At 50.9% G+C, this 16202-nt stretch overlaps 2 protein-coding genes across 3 annotated transcripts; one reads left to right on the top strand and one right to left on the bottom strand.

Annotated features, from left to right (window-relative positions):
• Positions 1-6044: 6044 nt before the first annotated feature.
• On the bottom strand, positions 6045-9159 carry DRAP1 (DR1 associated protein 1). The gene is made up of 7 exons (XM_074276134.1): positions 8981-9159; positions 8534-8606; positions 8152-8245; positions 7784-7903; positions 6788-6878; positions 6491-6579; positions 6045-6278 (listed from the first exon to the last, which is right to left on the bottom strand). The coding sequence occupies exons 1-7, from the start codon at positions 9020-9022 to the stop codon at positions 6179-6181; spliced, it is 609 nt and encodes a 202-aa protein (XP_074132235.1). The 5' UTR covers positions 9023-9159; the 3' UTR covers positions 6045-6178.
• Positions 9160-9265: 106 nt separating this feature from the next.
• Positions 9266-12196, top strand: C6H11orf68 (chromosome 6 C11orf68 homolog). Of its 2 annotated transcripts, none has more exons than XM_074276133.1 (2): positions 9266-9434; positions 10330-12196. In XM_074276133.1, exons 1-2 carry the CDS (start codon positions 9391-9393, stop codon positions 11075-11077), a joined length of 792 nt encoding a protein of 263 aa, XP_074132234.1. In that variant the 5' UTR covers positions 9266-9390; the 3' UTR covers positions 11078-12196. The 2 variants fall into 2 exon arrangements, with proteins under 2 accessions (XP_074132234.1, XP_074132233.1); XM_074276132.1 differs by lacking the exon at positions 9266-9434 and adding an exon at positions 9447-9645.
• The last annotated feature ends 4006 nt before the right edge of the window (positions 12197-16202 follow it).

The following is a 16202-nucleotide window of genomic DNA, read 5'->3' as shown; positions in this document are numbered from 1 at the left end:
GTTCATCCTTTTCCTTTTTGATACTGATACTTTGGTTTTCTTCCTTTTTCTAATCAAATTAACCAAAGGCTTATCTATTTTGTTGGTCTTTGTATTTTTAATGAAATCAACTCAGTTTTATTTTATAAGTTCAATAGCTTTCTTTCACTTTTATTAATCTCTTTTTTGATTTTCAGAATTTCTAATTTGTCATTTAATTGGTTTTTTTAAAAGCTATTTTTCTAGCATTTTTAGTTGCATGCCCAATTCATTAGTCTCCTCTTTATTTTATTCCTGTAAGCATCTAGAGATCTAAAAATTTCCCCTAAGGGGAAGCTAGATGGTACAGAGAATATAGCACCAGTCCCAGAGTCAGAAGAACCAAAGTTTGAATCTGGCTTCACACACTTAACACTTCTTATCTGTGTGACCTTAGGCAAGTTACTTAACCCCAATTGCATCACAAAACAAAAACTTTAAAATTCAATATAAAATTTCCCCTAAGAATTGCTTTGGTTGCATCCCATAAGTTTTAGTATGTTGTTTCATTACAGTCATTCTCTTGAATGAAATTGATAGTTTCTACGATTTGTTCTTTGACTTACCCATTCTTTAGGATTAGATTATTCAGTTTCTGATCAATTTTTGGAGTATTTTTCCATGACCCTTTATTACACATAATTTTTATTGCATCATGATCTGTAAAGGATGCATTTAACATGTCTGCCTTTTTGCATTTGATTGTGAGGTCATTTTTTGTGTAGGTGCCATGTACCTCTGAGAAAGAGGTATATCCCCATTCAATTTTCTCCAGAAGCATATGATAACCTAACTTTTCTAAAGTTCTATTTAACTTCCCTTTTATTTTGTGATTAAATTTATCTAGTTCTGAGAGAGAGAGATTGAAATCCCCCACTAGTGTAGTTTGCTATTTCTTCCTGCAACTCACTTAATTTCTCCTCTAAGAATTTGAATACTATACTATGCATATATTAAGTATTCATAGTGATTTATTATGTATGGTGTTAGGTTCTTACTAAGTGCTAAGTTGGTACTAAGTTGCTAAGTTAGCACTTAGTAAGAACCTAACATATGGTATACTTTAGCAAGATGTCGTTCCCTTATTTCTTTTAATTAGATCTATTTTTGCTTTTGCTTAGTCTAAGATTAGGATCACTACCTTTGTTTCTTCCCTTTAGCTGAAGCATAATATATTAATTCTTTCCCAGTGTTTTAGGTCTACTCTGTATGTATCTCTCTGCTTCACATATATTTTTGGTAAACAACATATTGCAGGTTTCTGGCTTTTAATCCAGTTTGTTATTCAATTCCGTTTTGTGGAGCGGTCATCCCATTCACATTCATAATTAATAATATTACTAACTGTATTTTTCCGCATTTTTATGTTTCTCTCTCCTTTCACCCTTTCCCTTCACAAGTGTCTTGCTTTTGACCCCTACCTCCCTCAATCTGCCCTCGCTTTTATCAGCCTCTCTCCTTCCTTTTTTACCCCTTTCCTCTTCTATTTCTGCCCTCTCTTCAATCAGCCTCCCCCCTTTCTTATTCCTTTTCCCCACCTATTTCCAAAAATGTACAGTATACAGTGAGATTAATTTCTATACTAAACTTGAAATGTATTTTATTTCTTCCCTCTTTTAGCCAAATCTGATGAGATTAAGGTTCAAAATCTTCCTTCCTTCTTTTCCTCTACTGTAATAGGTCTTTTGTGCCTCTTCATATGATGTAATTCACTTCTTTTTTATCTCCCCTTTCCTCTTTTCCCAACACAATCCCTTTTCCACCCCTTAATTTTTATGATCACATTAAAGCCAACTTATGCTCACACCCTCTATGTATAGTCCTTCTAAGTACCCTAACAAAGATACAATTCTTAAGTTACAAGTATCATTTTCTCATGAAGGGGTGTAAACAACTTAACCTTTTTAAAAAAGTAATTGGTTGTTTTTTCTTTTTATATTTCTCTTCTATTTGAAGATCAAATTTTCTGTTCAGCTCTAGTCTTTTCATCAGATATGATTGAAAATCCCCAATTTAATTGAATGTCCATCATTCCCCCTGAAAGAAAATGCTTAATTTTGCTGGGTGGTTGATTTTTTTAGCTGTAGTCCAAGCTCCTTTGCCAAATTCCAGAACATCAGATTCCAGGCTCTTCAATCCTTCAATGTGGAAGCTGCTAGGTCTTAGCTAATCCTGTTTCTGGCTTTTCTATATTCCAATTGTTTCTTTCTGGCTGCTTATAGTCTTTTCTCCTTGATCTGATAATTTTGGAATTTAGCTACAATATTTCTTAAGAGTTTTTTTTTTGGGGGGGGGTCTTTTTCAGAGGGTGATCAGTGGATTCTTTTAATGGCTATTTTACTTTCTGATTCCAGGGATAACAGGGCAGTTTTCCTAGATTTCTTTTTTTTATTTTATTTTATTTTTTAGGCTGGGGTCACTTGCCCAGGGTCACACAGCTAGGAAGTGTTAAGTGTCTGAAACCAGCAAAGGCTGGCTGTTATATACTTCATTATCGTAGGTGTGAATCTTATGGAACTATATTAAGTACTAAGTACATATACTGAACTAGAGAACTATTAAGTAAATTCCACTGACTTAATGCCTTGTAAGAGTCTTTGTTTCAGAGTTCTGGCCTATAACATCTGGGCTTATTTTCCAGGTCAGTTGTTTTTCCTAGTGAGATATTTTACATTTTCTATTTTTAAAAAATATCTCATTGGGTCATTCACTTCTATTCATACAATTCTAATCTTGAGTGAATTGTTTTCTTACATTAGCTATCTTTGCATTTGGCAAATTGTACTTTTAAAGGAGTTTTGTTCAATGGATTTTTTTTTTCATTTTGCCAGTTTTTAAAGTTTTCTTCAGTCAATTTCTGTGCTTCCTTTTACAAGCTGTTGGCCTTCCAAAATTTTCATAGCTCTCATTTAATTTTCCCCATTTTTCTTCTACCCCTTAATAATTTTGTAAATTCTTTTTGAGCTCTTCCAATAGATCCTTTTGAGCTTTGAGAGCAGTTCATATTCCCCTTGGAGACTTTACATGTAGGCATTTTGCCATTGCTATCTTCTTCTGGCTTTGTGCTCTGATCTTCCCTGTTGCCATAGTAGCTTTCAGGGGTCTTTCTGCTTTTTTGCTCATTTTTAAAAGTTGAGCTTTGCTCCTAGGGAGCAGGGGAGATTGTTTGAAACTTTTTTTTTTTTTTTTTGCAGGTGGTCAGGGACCTCTCACTAATTTTCTGAGAGACTGACAGTGCTTTCGGGCTTTCCCACTGTGCTGGATTGACCTTGACCTGGTCCCACCTGTTATTAAGGGCTAAGAATTTATTTACCTTCCATGGTTGAGTGGGAGGCCTCACAGCTGGCCTGCTGGGCCACTAGCCCTCGGAACTAGGACAGGGTAGCCAATGCTGCTGTCCCTTTGGCAAGAGTGTCCCACTAGATTCCCTATGTCATACCCGTTTCCCTTCTGCCCAAGTGAGTGCCTTTCCTGAAGTTCTTCCAAGATATCTTAAGCTTGAAAATAATTTCCCTGTTTGTGGCTTTTGTCGCTCCAGAAAATGTTCCAAGGCTTGTTCTAGCATTGATTGTGAGGGAAGCTGGGGAGAGCTCAGCCAATGTCCTGGCTTGTCTCCATCGTGGTTACTTCTTCCCCGACTGTCTGTTTCTCTAAATGAGTTGCTTTAACCCTGCTCTGTCTGTTTACACAAATGTAGAATGAGGTTTTACTTTGCTTTATGACACTATCATAGAATGAACTTCTACAGAACTGGGACATGACTACTTTGCCCCCTTCCTGGGGCCATGTGCACAAAATGAATCCCACCCTCTCATTTTCCAGAGCAGAGAGCCCCTAATACCTGGATGGCCGTCTCACTCTGCCTTGCCACCTCCAGGCAGCGTAAAGGTCACCTCCCCCTTGGAATCTTCCCAGATTCTTCCTTAAGGCCACATAAATACCTTGCCTATTGGAGTTTCCGGGTAGCCAGATCCCTTTGGCTGATTTTCTTTTCCTTTTTTTAGTCTTAAAAAACACTACTGGGACAGCTAGGTGGCGCAGTGGATAGAGCACCAGCCTTGAATTCAGGAGGACCCAAGTTCAAATCTGGTCTCAGACACTTAACACTTCCTAGCTGTGCGATCCTGGGCAAGTCACTTAACCCCAGCCTCAGGAAAAACAAAAAAACATTATTATACATATTTAACATATATTGGATTTTTGCTTGCCATCTAGGGGAGGGGGTGGGGAGTAGGAGCAAATCTGAAATCCAAGGCTATGCAAGGGTCAATGCTGTCAGATTATCTGCATGTGTTTTGAAAATAAAAAGCTTTATTTAAAAATATTGCCATATGAGATGGTTCTCTAGGTAGGAACAGGAAAAAGGGCACCAGGAGACACTTCAGTCATCTCAGTCCTGTCCGATTCTTCATGCCACCATCTGGGGTTTCCTCAGCAAAGATCCTGGGGGAGTTTGTCATTTCCTTCTCCAATTCCCTTTACCGATGGGAAATCTTGAGGCAAACTGGGTTAAGTGACTTGCTCAGGGTCACACTGCCAGTACCCATAAATGTGGCCCATTTCCCTCCACTGACTCAACCCCTTCTCCCTTTCCTTCCTGTCAAGATCAGCTTGCTAAGATCTGGTTCAAGTCTCACCTTGTCAAGGCAGAAGAACCTCCAGATAATCTGAGCCCTGGTAAACTTTTGGGTACCTGTTGAAAATGATCTGGGATTCTTAGAGGACTGCAAACCCCAAATGAGACAAGAATGGCATACGAGTCTCTGGTGGGTTAGAGTCGTGGGGTCTGGCACAAGGGGGGCAGGCTCCACACTGATCAGGACCCAGGCGACCTGGATTGTCTCGACAGCATCCTAAATTTGATACCCAGAACTTAGCCCAAAGGGGATCCCAGGTCTCTGTTAGAAGGCCCTCTGGTGGTCTAAGCGGGGAGGACGCTCAACGGTCTCGAGATAGGGACGTTTAGATGGTTCAAGGACATCTGAAGACCAGGCCTTTCTAACTTGTACAACCCTGAGGACAAAGGGGCTCCATGCAGAAATGGGGAAGGGGTTGGAGGGAGTTAAACAGAATCCAGGTGGATGATCAGGACTGAACAGGGCTTGAGACTACCCCCTCCCTCCACCCTGGGCCAGCCCCATGGTTCCTGCTTTCTCCCCAACCCAGTAGTATTAGATAAATTCCACCAGAGGCTCAAGTCTCCATGATTCACTTTGGGGGATTTTAAGGGGCCAGTTCCAGGGAGGAGGCTAGGGGAAAGAAGGGGAGCTGGGGAGCTTTGGGGTACAGCTGCTTTCTGCATAGGGATCAAGACAAATGGACAGAAAACGGGATCTGGAGTTGGTGTGACCTAAACTGACTCCAACACTGGCCAATCACATCGCCCGTTTGAGGTTGGTGGCCCCTCCCTGGGGATGAGAACTGTTGCCTTATGGCATGACACATAAAGCGCTCTGCAGGGGGCAGCTGCCGCCTGTGGAGCCACCTGGGACCTCAGGACCTCAGTTTCTCCATCTGGCCAAAGTCTTGGGTCCTTTCCATCTCCATGGCCTCACGCTCACCTCCGCTCTGTCCCTGGGCACCATCACCTGCCTCTGGCCTTCCCTCCCTGGAGGTCCAGAGGGTTTTCTGGGACTCCGCAGGGTGAACCTCAGTCACCAGGGCAGGGGCAGGTGGATAAAAGTGGAGAGGAGGGAGGGTTGCCCTGACCCCAGTGACTCTGGCTCCCAGTGCCCCAGCAACAGGGGTGCAGCTACCTTAGCTTACAGGCGAGGGAACAGCTGAATGGGGGAGGAAGTATCTGAGCCCAGGTTCCAGGGCAGAGGGTCTGGCAGCCATCCACTCTCTAGGGGCACTGGACCCAATGCCTCCCTTACAAATCAGCAAAGTGAGGCGCGGGAGGAATGACTCCCCAAGCACGCCCATGCTTTGTTTCTCCTAGAGGGAAAGGAGGGTGGGGAAGTGGGGGGCCTGGGGGAGAGCACCCAGAGATGGAGGGCTTGGGGGGGGGAACACTCAGGAGCCTCTTTCTTTTTAAAATTTTTTAATAAATTTAAGAAGGTCCTCCCCTCCCCCCACCTCACCTACAGCCCCTAAAATGGACTAAATGAGGGTAGAGGGTGGGAGGAGGAGGTGAGACGGCTAGGGGGGGGGGGTAGACCTATGAATCATAATCTTCTTCTTCTTCAACAGCTGTGGGGCCAGGGGGGGCCGGAGGGAGAGGGAGGGTGGAGGAAAAGGGGAGAAAAGGGGCCGGGGGGCTGTGGAAGGAGAGAGGTGATTGGATTAGTTACAGAGGCACCCAGGGCCAGAACCCCATTCCCCCCCAACAGAACCCCGGAGCACTATGGGGCCGTCTCCCCACCTAGGGTGCGCCTCCACCACGGACAGACCCCCTGTATTCCCCTCGGCCTCTGGCCTGCACCCCCGCCCCCACCTCCTATGATGCCCCCATCCCGGTCGCCGACCTCACCTCTGGAACGGGGCCGGGGGCCGAATGGGTTGGGCTGGGGGCTGGGGCATCTCCTCCTCCCCATCTGTCTCTGTGTCCTCAGAATCATCCTGTGGGCGGAATCAGCCAGGTCAGCCCCTCAGACCGCCCCAGCTCAGAGGGAAGGGGCCAGGCCGACGGCTCAGGGACGTCAGGCAGGCTGGGGGAGGCCCAGGGCCAGGCCGTGAGCTCAGCGGCAATCAAGCACGAGCCCTCAGTGGCCAGAGACACCGAAGGGAAGCAAGCCCTGCCCTGGGCAAGTCTAAGGGGCCATCTTACCTCCTGCTCCGAGTCCGTGCCGGACTGCTTCTTGTCTTTCCCTTTTCCTCCAGCACCGCCATTCTTCCGGCTGCTCCCAGGCTTCCGGCCCCTAGAATCAGACATAAGACTTGGGAACTTTCCAGACGGGGAAACTAAGGCGACAGCGAAGAATGGTTATGAATGCTCGAGGTCACAGGTCACAAAAAGCAGGGCCTGATGTGCCGAAACGTCATTCGGCCTCAGAGGGAGCCTGGCTCAGAGACCCTTTGCAGATGTGGGTCAAATACTACGGGGCCGTCAGAAGGGGGAAAGGGAGAGTCTCAAAGAAACCCCCAAAGATTTGTAAGAACTGATGCGTAAGAAACAGAGACCCAGGAGCACCACACTACACAAGCGGCGAGCGGCAGTGTGAACACTGGCTGGAGAAGCCCTCCCCCCGCTCTGACCCCTTGGCAGAGGTGGAGGTCCCCGGGGGTGGAGTGCTGCATACTCCAGCAGACTTTTTCTAAGGGCTGATCCGTTCTGATTTTTTTTCTTTAAAAACTTTATTGGTGGGACAGCTGGATGGCCCTGGAGGCCCAGCCCTGGGGTCAGGAGTTCAAATCTGATCTCAGGCACTTCACACTTCCTGGCTGTGAGACCCTGAGCAAGTCACTTAACCCTAATTGCCTCAGCAAAAAAACAAAGAAACCCCTTTGTTGGTTCTACAGTACTTTTCTCTGGGGAGGAGCAGGGAGGGTGCTTTTCTGAGAAACCCAGGGACATAAAAACAAAAGGCAGCAATAACAATTCTGGAAAAGAAAGCAAGAGGCTGGACGCAGATACGTGTGCGTGCGTGTGAGAGGACAGAGGCAGAAAACCGGGGTTTCCTGGCCTCCAGCAGGGGCCGAATGTTTCCGAACTTCTCCCTTTTTCTGGCACTGCTTAGATCAGAATAATTCTGAAAAGGTTTTCTCTGGAGCAAAGCAGCCTGGGGAGGAGGAGAGGAGCGCCCCCTCCCCCCGCAGCCCTTACCTCCGGGCTCCCTTCTCGCCGTCCAGGTGATTGTCCTCTCCGTCCCCCTGCATGTCTGGCACGGCGGCCACCAGGTCCTTCAGGAAGTCAAACTGCTGCTCCAACTCGATACACTGTTTCCTAGGATGGGAGTTAAGGGCTGAGCTCCCCCCTTGAGCTCCAGGGGAAGGGGTCTTGGCAGAAATGGGGGTGGGGCTCCTCGAGGCGACCCTCGAAGTTTTCTAACTTTACCCCCCACTAAAGGGTCCAGAACCAGGAAAAGGTTGGGCTGCAGGGAGGGGCCCGAGGGGTCGTCTAGTTGTGAGTGCGGTGACCTTTCCAAAGGTGAGGGAGGCAAAGGGGAGGAGGGAGGCCGGAGCCGGACTCACAGGTGGGAGGTGGTCATGGTCTTGGCATTCCGGGACTGGGTCACTTGACAGGCTTTCTTGAGAAGCGATTCCAAAAACAGTTCTAGTGCTCGAGCTGAGGGGGCTCGTCAAGAAAAACCAAGGAGGGGCAGCCACGAGAGGGCCAGCCCTGGAGTCAGGAGTTCAAATCTGGCCTCAGACGCTTCCCACTTCCTGGCTGTGGGACCCTGGGCAAGTCACTGAACCCCAATTGTCTTAGCCACAAAAAGGAAAGGGAAAAACCAAGGAAACGCACCCAGCCCCATGACCCCAGCCTCCTGACCCCCCTGACCCCCAGCCCCATGACCCCTGACCCCCTGGCCCCAGCCCCTGACCCCGGCCCGGGTCCCCACACCCAGGATACAGATGATGACAGGAACAGCTGCAGCCACCTTGCCGATCTCCTCGTCCGTCTGCATGATCTTCTTGATCCTGGCCTTAGATGGGGCAGAAGAACAGGGTGAGGCCCCCTCCCCACCTCCCCCGCGGGGTCCCAGGGCGGCGCGCAGGTTCGGGGACAGAGGAGCGAAGCGGAGGAGGGGTCCGGGAGGGGGGTCCCGGCGGATGGGGACAGGCGGGGGTCTCCAAGTTGGGGCTGCAGAGGAAGGGGGAGCGGGGTCGGAGGGTAGGGGGCTGTCCCAGACTGTGGGTGCCGCAGGCGGGGCAGGCGGGCGCTGCCGGGGGGGGGGGGGGTCCAGACGCTGGAGGCGCTGGGGGGGGCCGGGCCCCGGGGACAGGGACAGCTGCGGAGGGGGGGGCGGCGCGGGGAGGCCCAGGCGGGGCCGGGGGCGGCCCCGGGCCGAGTCCTTACCGGCGGGAAGCGCGCGTTGTACTTCTTCTTCTTGCTCGGCATCTCGGGGCCTCCTGTGTCGCCGCCGCTCTCGAAGCACCTCGGCCTCGGCCCTCCGGCCCCGGCTCCGGCCCCGGCTCCGGCTCCTCCGGCTCAGCCGCCGCGGCTTCTCCGGCTCCGGCCGCGGCCCCGCCCGGGTCCTAGCGCCGGCCGCTCTCCTGGGCCTCTGGGTCCTAGCGCCGGGCCTACCCTCGCTCCTCCGGGTCCTAGCGCCCGCGCTGCAGCTCACACTCCCGTCCACATCGCTCCAGCACCCCTTCCTCCTATAGACAGACCCGTGAAGGATGACGACATTCGCTCCGCCTTCCTGTTGAAGGAGGAACGCCTACAACGGCCCCGCCCCCCGCGCGTTCAAGCCGAGCGCCTCCGCGATGAGACTTCGCTTCCCATTGGCCGCGTCCTCTGCCACGTCCGGGTAAGTCCCGCCTCCCGGACCACTCACTCCCTGTCTTCTGCCTGTCTCCGACCGCGGCCGGCGGTTGCCGATAAAGTTGTTGTTGAGGCGGCAGGCGGCCCAAGATGGCGGCGGCCGTGGGGTGGGCGGAGCGGAGGGCCCGCGGCGGAGAGGAGCCCCGGAGAGAGCGAGGGCCAGGTCGCATTGGCACAGAGAGAAGCGAGAGGCGGAGGTGACTGGGCCTTGAGGGGAGGCAATGGGATCGCGGGGCGGGAGACTCCGACCCGAGCTGTGGCAGCGGCGGGAGTGTACGGGAGCCGGGAGGGGCCAAGGCCGGGGGGGGGGCGGGGCGGGGAGGAGGCGAGCGGCGGCGAGCGCCCCCTCCGGCGGGGGAGGGGAGGCGGAGCTCGGGAAGAGCCGTGTGGGAGGAGCCTCCTTTCCATGGGTGGGGGTGAAGTGCGACCCTAGGGGCGCCTCGGCGGGGCTCCCAGGCTACTGACCTTTGGCCAGATCCCATCGAGTTTTGTGCTCTTACAACGAGGCTTTATCTCCTTTAAGAAGTTGGGGGCAAGGGGGTTTTATATCCTTATCTGTAATTAGTAACAAAAATGGTCCTTAACAAAGTGGCCATCCCTGACAGCCCTTGATTTCACTATGTCAATTCCTTCGGTCCTCCCCCCTCCCCTGGGAGGGGCAGGTGCTATCATTGTACCCACTTCACAGACGGGGAAACTGAGGCAGATAATAGGTGGCTACCCGGGGTTACAGTCAGCATTGGAACTCGGGGCTTTCCGGACTCAAGTCCAGCCTCTGCCGGTTGTGGCAAGGCTGCAGAGGGCAGGAAGGTAGCGCTGGCCCTGGCAGGGCTCTCACTTTCCAGAAGGGCAGCAGTGCCTCACCTTTCCCCTCCCCGCAGGATCGAGCTGCCGGAGGAAGAGATCCCCCACGGGAGCCAGGAGGATGGCTTCACGGCCGAGCACCTGGCAGCGGAGGCCATGGCAGCCGACATGGACCCCTGGCTGGTCTTCGATGCCCGCAGCACCCCACCTTGTGAGCTGGACTCCTGGCTGGCCGCCTACCCTCCGTCCCGAGTCTCCCGCTACGGGGGCCCCAGCGCCCCGAACCCCAAGCCTGTGGGCTGGATCGCAGTCTACGGGCCCGATTTCTCCCCCGGAGCCGGGGACGTCCAGGGACTCCAGGGGGCCTGGGAAGCCCTGCAGGCCAGCGGGCGGCCCGTCACTCCGGCCATCCTGCGGGAGCTGGCCCTTACCCACCAGGTCCTGACCGGGAAGTGGCTGATGCACCTGAGCCCGGGCTTCAAGCTGGACCATGCGTGGGCCGGCATCGCCAGGGCTGTGGTGGAGGGGAAGCTGCAGGTGGCCAAGGTGAGCCCCCGAGCGCAGGAAGAGGAACGCCAGGTCATCTGCGTCTACACGGAAGATTTCACGGACCAGGAGGGCGTGCTGAAGGCTGATGCCGCCATCCGGGCCGCGGGGGTCAAGTGCCCGCTGACCTACAAGCCGGATGTCTACACCTACCTGGGAATCTACCGGGCCAACCGCTGGCACCTGTGTCCCACCCTCTATGAGAGCAGCTACCACCTCGAGAGCAACCCTCATTGCTCCCGAGTCCTGGACCGGCTCAACAACACAGCCCTGACTTAGCTGGGGGGAGCCCAGACACGGGGGTGGGGAGGGCGCAGACAATCATTCTGGCCGGCCTTCCAGGGGATGGACTTTGGGGCTGAGACCTGACCCTCTGCTCAGCCCCCGCCCCAGGGCTGCCTGCCTTTTAGCCTTCAGGGCCAGCCTCCTCGGGCCTCAGGAAAGGGGAAAGGACACAGTTGCCAACCTGCAAGGGAGAGGAGGTGGGGCTATGGCGCCACTCCCATCTCCCTTCCCCCTTGTGACCTAGTTAGTGGAGGGAGAAAGGGACCCTCTTCCTGGAGCTCAGGTTGCTGGCCCAGAGCCTCGGCTGGTTCCCTCCCCTGCTTAGAGCTGCTCCACCCCCATCCCTGGCTGGCACCCAAGAGTTGGTGGAGTGTTGCATCCTGGGAGTTGTAACCCTGACCATGGACTGGGCCACCGGCAAGGCCCTAGAGAGGGTGCCTGCTGCTCCCTGCTCTGATTGCAATTCCCTGGGCCCCCGTCCCTCTCCTACTCCTCTCATTGCTTCAATAAAGCACCCCCTCCCCTCCTGGTCCTCTGGTTTACAGATTTAGGTGTCACTTGCTCAGGTCAGATGTGACGAGCAATGGTGTCAGGAGGCCTTCTGGGACTGAGGAAGTGAAGGGCTAGCCTCGGACCAAGACTGGGGAGCCACAGGCTTGACCACGCGCTTCTGCTTCATTTGACTCTTTGGCTCCTATCACTTCCAGGAGCAGGTTGACTGCTCCCTCCGGCATGACAGCCCTCCCCAGCCTGCTGCCTTCCTCCCTTCCGGGGTTCTGACACTATTCCCCCCTGCACCCCCATGACCCGGGTACCATGGCCTGGCTGTAGTTGCCCGGGTGGCACCATCTCCGGACTCCAGGCTGGACCCCGGCCCGGAGCGCTCGTTCTCTTCAGCTCAGTCTCCTGCCTTCCCTGGCACCTTCACTGCCTTCCTCCTCCTTACACTGTACATATTTTGTGTCTCTGTAGTTATTAACATGTTGTCTCTTCCATTAGAATGTGCGCCCCCCGAGGCAAGGGACCCGACTTTTTGCTTTTCTTTGTATCCACAGCACTTAGCCCAGTGCCTGGTGCCTAGTGAGCCCTGAATAAATGCTTGTTGACTGACTCGGTTCCTGTGACGGCTTCGCTCGTTGCCTTGCGGTGCCCATGGGCACCTCGTCGTTTGTGGTGAGCTTGCCATCTGTTCTCATTTCATCCCCCCCACAGCCCTGCCAAGTAGGGAGCACAACTAGCATCCCCATTTTACAGATGAGGAAACAAACATGGAGATCAAGTAGCTCAACTGCCGGGGTCCCTGACTTCAAATCCAGAGCTCTTTCCCTGCTGTAGCATCTGACTCTTAGGGGGAAGCTCAGTTTACTTCAATGGGCAGTTAATACATTCCCAGTGATCCCACAAGGCTCTGTGCCGGGTGCCGGGGATGTAAAGAGCAGCGACTAGAGCCTGCCCTCCTGGAGCTTTCTGTTTACACAGACATCATCCCCTTAGCCCATTTTGTACCTGGCAGTTGGGGAATTCTGTTTCCCCGAGTTAAGCCTCTGGAAGGTACAGAGGGAAGGCAATTCCCACTTGAGGGTTCTGAGCAGGGGGAGATAAAGTCGCCTCCAGGCTTACTTGGGATATGAGAATGCTGGTGAGCATCCTGGAAACACTCAGCCGTAGAGTCCCGTCTCCTTAGGTCATCCTGTGACGAAAGCTGAGAAAGGGCCACTCCCCAGGAGAGGTGTCTGCTCCGTCCCCCCCAGAATCCCCACGAAAGGGGGTCTCCCTTCCCTTTAACCCATACCATCTTCTAGATGCCCCTTTGCAGCTTCTGCTGTCTGCTGTGATATCCTGCATGTGGCCAAGCTTTTTTTTTTTTTTTTTAATATTTTATTTTATAATTATAATTTTTGACAATATATATGCATGAGTAATTTTTTTTTATAACATTATCCCTTGTATTCATTTTTCCAGATTTTCCCCTCCCTCCCTGTACTTCCTCCCCTAGATGACAGGCAATCCCATACATTTTACATGTGTTACAATATAACCTAGATACAATATATGTGTGTAAATCCCATTTTCTTGTTGCACGTTAAGTATTAGATTCCGAAGGTGTAAGTAACCTGGGTAGATAGACAGTAGTGCTAACAATCTACATTCACTTCCCAGTGTTCCTTCTCTGGGTGTAGTTGTTTCTGTCCATCATTGATCAGCTGGAAGTGAGTTGGATCTTCTCTATGTTGAAGATATCCACTTCCATCAGAATACACCTTCATACAGCATTGAAGTGTACAGCGATCTTCTGGTTCTGCTCATTTCACTCAGCATCAGTTGATGGAAGTCTCTCCAAGCCTCTCTGTGTTCCTCCTGCTGGTCATTTCTTACAGAGCAGTAATATTCCATAACCTTCATATACCATAATTTACCCAACCATTCTCCAGTTGATGGACATCCATTCATCTTCCAGTTTCTGGCCACTATGAAAGAGCTGTGGCCAAGCTTCTTGAAGGCCATTCATGGTAACTAGCTTTCTACCCAGAAGGAACCAAGTGAATGAAAGCCACTCATTGTCTGGGCTACGTGGGCTCGGACAGGCAGCCCATATCTTGGCAGCTGCTGCAAAGGCCCGAACCAGGCCTGGAACTGAATGGGTGAGTATGGCTGACCTTCATCAGGGAGATTGTACAGTAATTTTAATGATGGATCCTCAAGATTCTCACCAACCAAAACACACAAACCACCTTTAAATGCCAGTATGCTTCTAGAGACTATGGCTAAGGATCTTGGGATCTCTCCAAACGCTAAAACTCCAGGTCACCTCAAATCCAGGGGCGCTCAATGTATAATCCATGGAGGCCTGGACCTGGAGTGTGGAAACCTGAGTTCAAATTTCATCTCAGACATGAATAGCCCTGTGACCCTGAGCAAGTCATTTGCCTCAGTCTGTGCAACTGCAGACAATAATAAATTACAGGACTGGAATAAATACATATTTTCTGGTCTTTGGGGGGATCACTAAAACAGATTTTTAAATTTTTTTAATTTATTGAATTATTTTATATATAACATAATATATATTTATTAATTATTTTTAATTCCTTAATTACTGTTAATGAGTTTTTGAAAAGCAATTGGGGTTAAGTGACTTGCCCAGAGTCACACAGCTAGTAAGCTAGTAATTAGTGTTAAGTGAGTGAGGCTTGATTTGAATTTGGGCCCTCCTGACCCCAGGGCTGGTGCTCTAACTGCCCCTATTAAATTTCTTTCTTTTTTAAATTTTGTTGACAACATTCTATTTGGACACAACAGATGCTTTCCAATGAAGACCCCACTGTACTCTTTAACCTAGTACAGTCCCCCACCCAAAACAGAGTCTGTGTCCCCTAACAGGTGGTGGGGGCAAAAACTAACAATTATCCTGGCCTTGAATTCTATGCTCTTCCACGGTGACACTATGGAGACTATTTTCTTGTCTTGCCATCATTTCATTTTTTTTCACATGATCCTCTGGATTTTTTCGTATTCATCATTCCATAGAGTGCAATTATATTTCTTTTTTTACTTATTGTTTTATTTTTTTATCTATAAACACACACACATATATATGTATGTGTGTGTGTGTATATATATATATATATATTTATATATATATATATATATATATATATAAACTTTTAAAATGTACTTTTCTTTATGAATCCTATTGGAAGAGAAAAATCAAAACAAAAGGGAAAAGCTACGAGAGGGGGAAAAAAAAAAACAGAAAAAAAGGGGACGTATCATGTGTGTTGGTCTGTACCACATTTGTCTGGATGCAGCTGGCGTTTTCTATCCAGTTTATTAGGATTGCCTTGAAAGAATGCAATTTTTCTTCACCTCAGAGAAGTTCCTGCAGCCATCCCTAGTTTTTTTGTTTTTGTTTTTGTTTTTTGTTTTTTTGCTGAGGCAATTGAAGCTAAGTGACTTGCCCAGGGTCACACAGCTAGTAAGTATGAAGGTCAGGTCCTCCTGACTTCGGGGCTAATTGTTGGCCACTGTCTTGTCTATCACAATGCTCTCATCAACACTTTGGCTTCGGGAGGTTTTCTTGCTGTCAATAACCTCTCGGAAATATCATCCCAGTCCCGGGATTTCAGGATCAAAGGAACTGAACAATTTGTGACTTTTCTTGCATAACCCCAATTTCTTCCCTCAGAGCAGTTGGACCCTTCACAGCTTCACTAGCAATAACTTAATTTGTCTCTCTTCCCCCACGTGCGCTACAGCAAATCCTTTAACATCCTTGCTACCTTAGGGCAGAATTCCTTGTCCAAAGAGGTTTTGTCCCGGGATTTATTGGGTTACTTATGATTTTGAATTTTTTTTTTCCATATCGATAGTTTGTTTCTTTTTTGGGAAAAAACTTCTTTTTGAGGTTCTTCCTCATCTTCCCGTCTGTTCCCCGCGGGCCACATTTATCGAACTTTTGTCAGAGTTCACGGCAGGATTCCCACTCCGTCCGTTTCTCTGATTCTGGCTGCAATGATTTTAGTTGTGCAAAAGCATCTGCATTTTATGCCCCGAGATTCCCGATGTTTTGTTTTCTGTCCCGGGCCTTTTTCTCGGGCGCTCCCTTCCTCTCCGCGTTTGAATTCGCCCCGGGACCGCTTTTGCGTTTGGAAATTGACGGCGCTACGCAGAAGGCGTTCGTTCCCACGGGTCTGGCCCTGGCCCTGGGCTGGGCTGGATGCTGGGGACCGCTGTGGGCTTCGGGAAATATGAGTAAGGGGAGGGGGTGGGGGTGGGGATGAGATGGGGAGGGGGGGTGGCTGTGAGGTGTGGGGGAGGGGGGGGGGTTCTGCCGAGAGCTGTCCCCGAGACTCGGATCCCCGGGTTCCCCCGAGGCTCCTGGGCCGCCCCTGATTGGCGGGCTCGGCCTTGGGGGGGGGGGGGGGGGGTTGGCGGCCGCTTCCCGGGCCGAGCGGTGCGTGCGAAGGCTGAGTCAGCCCCGGAGGCTCACGGGATCGGAATGCCACGGCCGGGGAGCGGAGATGCCACAGGCTTGACTTGGCCTGGCGGCGGCGGGAGGTGGAAGCGCGCTGAGTCACGGGCAGTCGGTTACTCGAGGGCTTGTCCCCGGGGGCCGCCG

The sequence above is a fragment of the Sminthopsis crassicaudata genome, chromosome 6 (genome assembly GCF_048593235.1).
Source record: "Sminthopsis crassicaudata isolate SCR6 chromosome 6, ASM4859323v1, whole genome shotgun sequence".
NCBI classification, from domain to species: Eukaryota; Metazoa; Chordata; class Mammalia; order Dasyuromorphia; family Dasyuridae; genus Sminthopsis; species Sminthopsis crassicaudata.
This window is presented reverse-complemented; position numbering and strand designations above follow the sequence as displayed.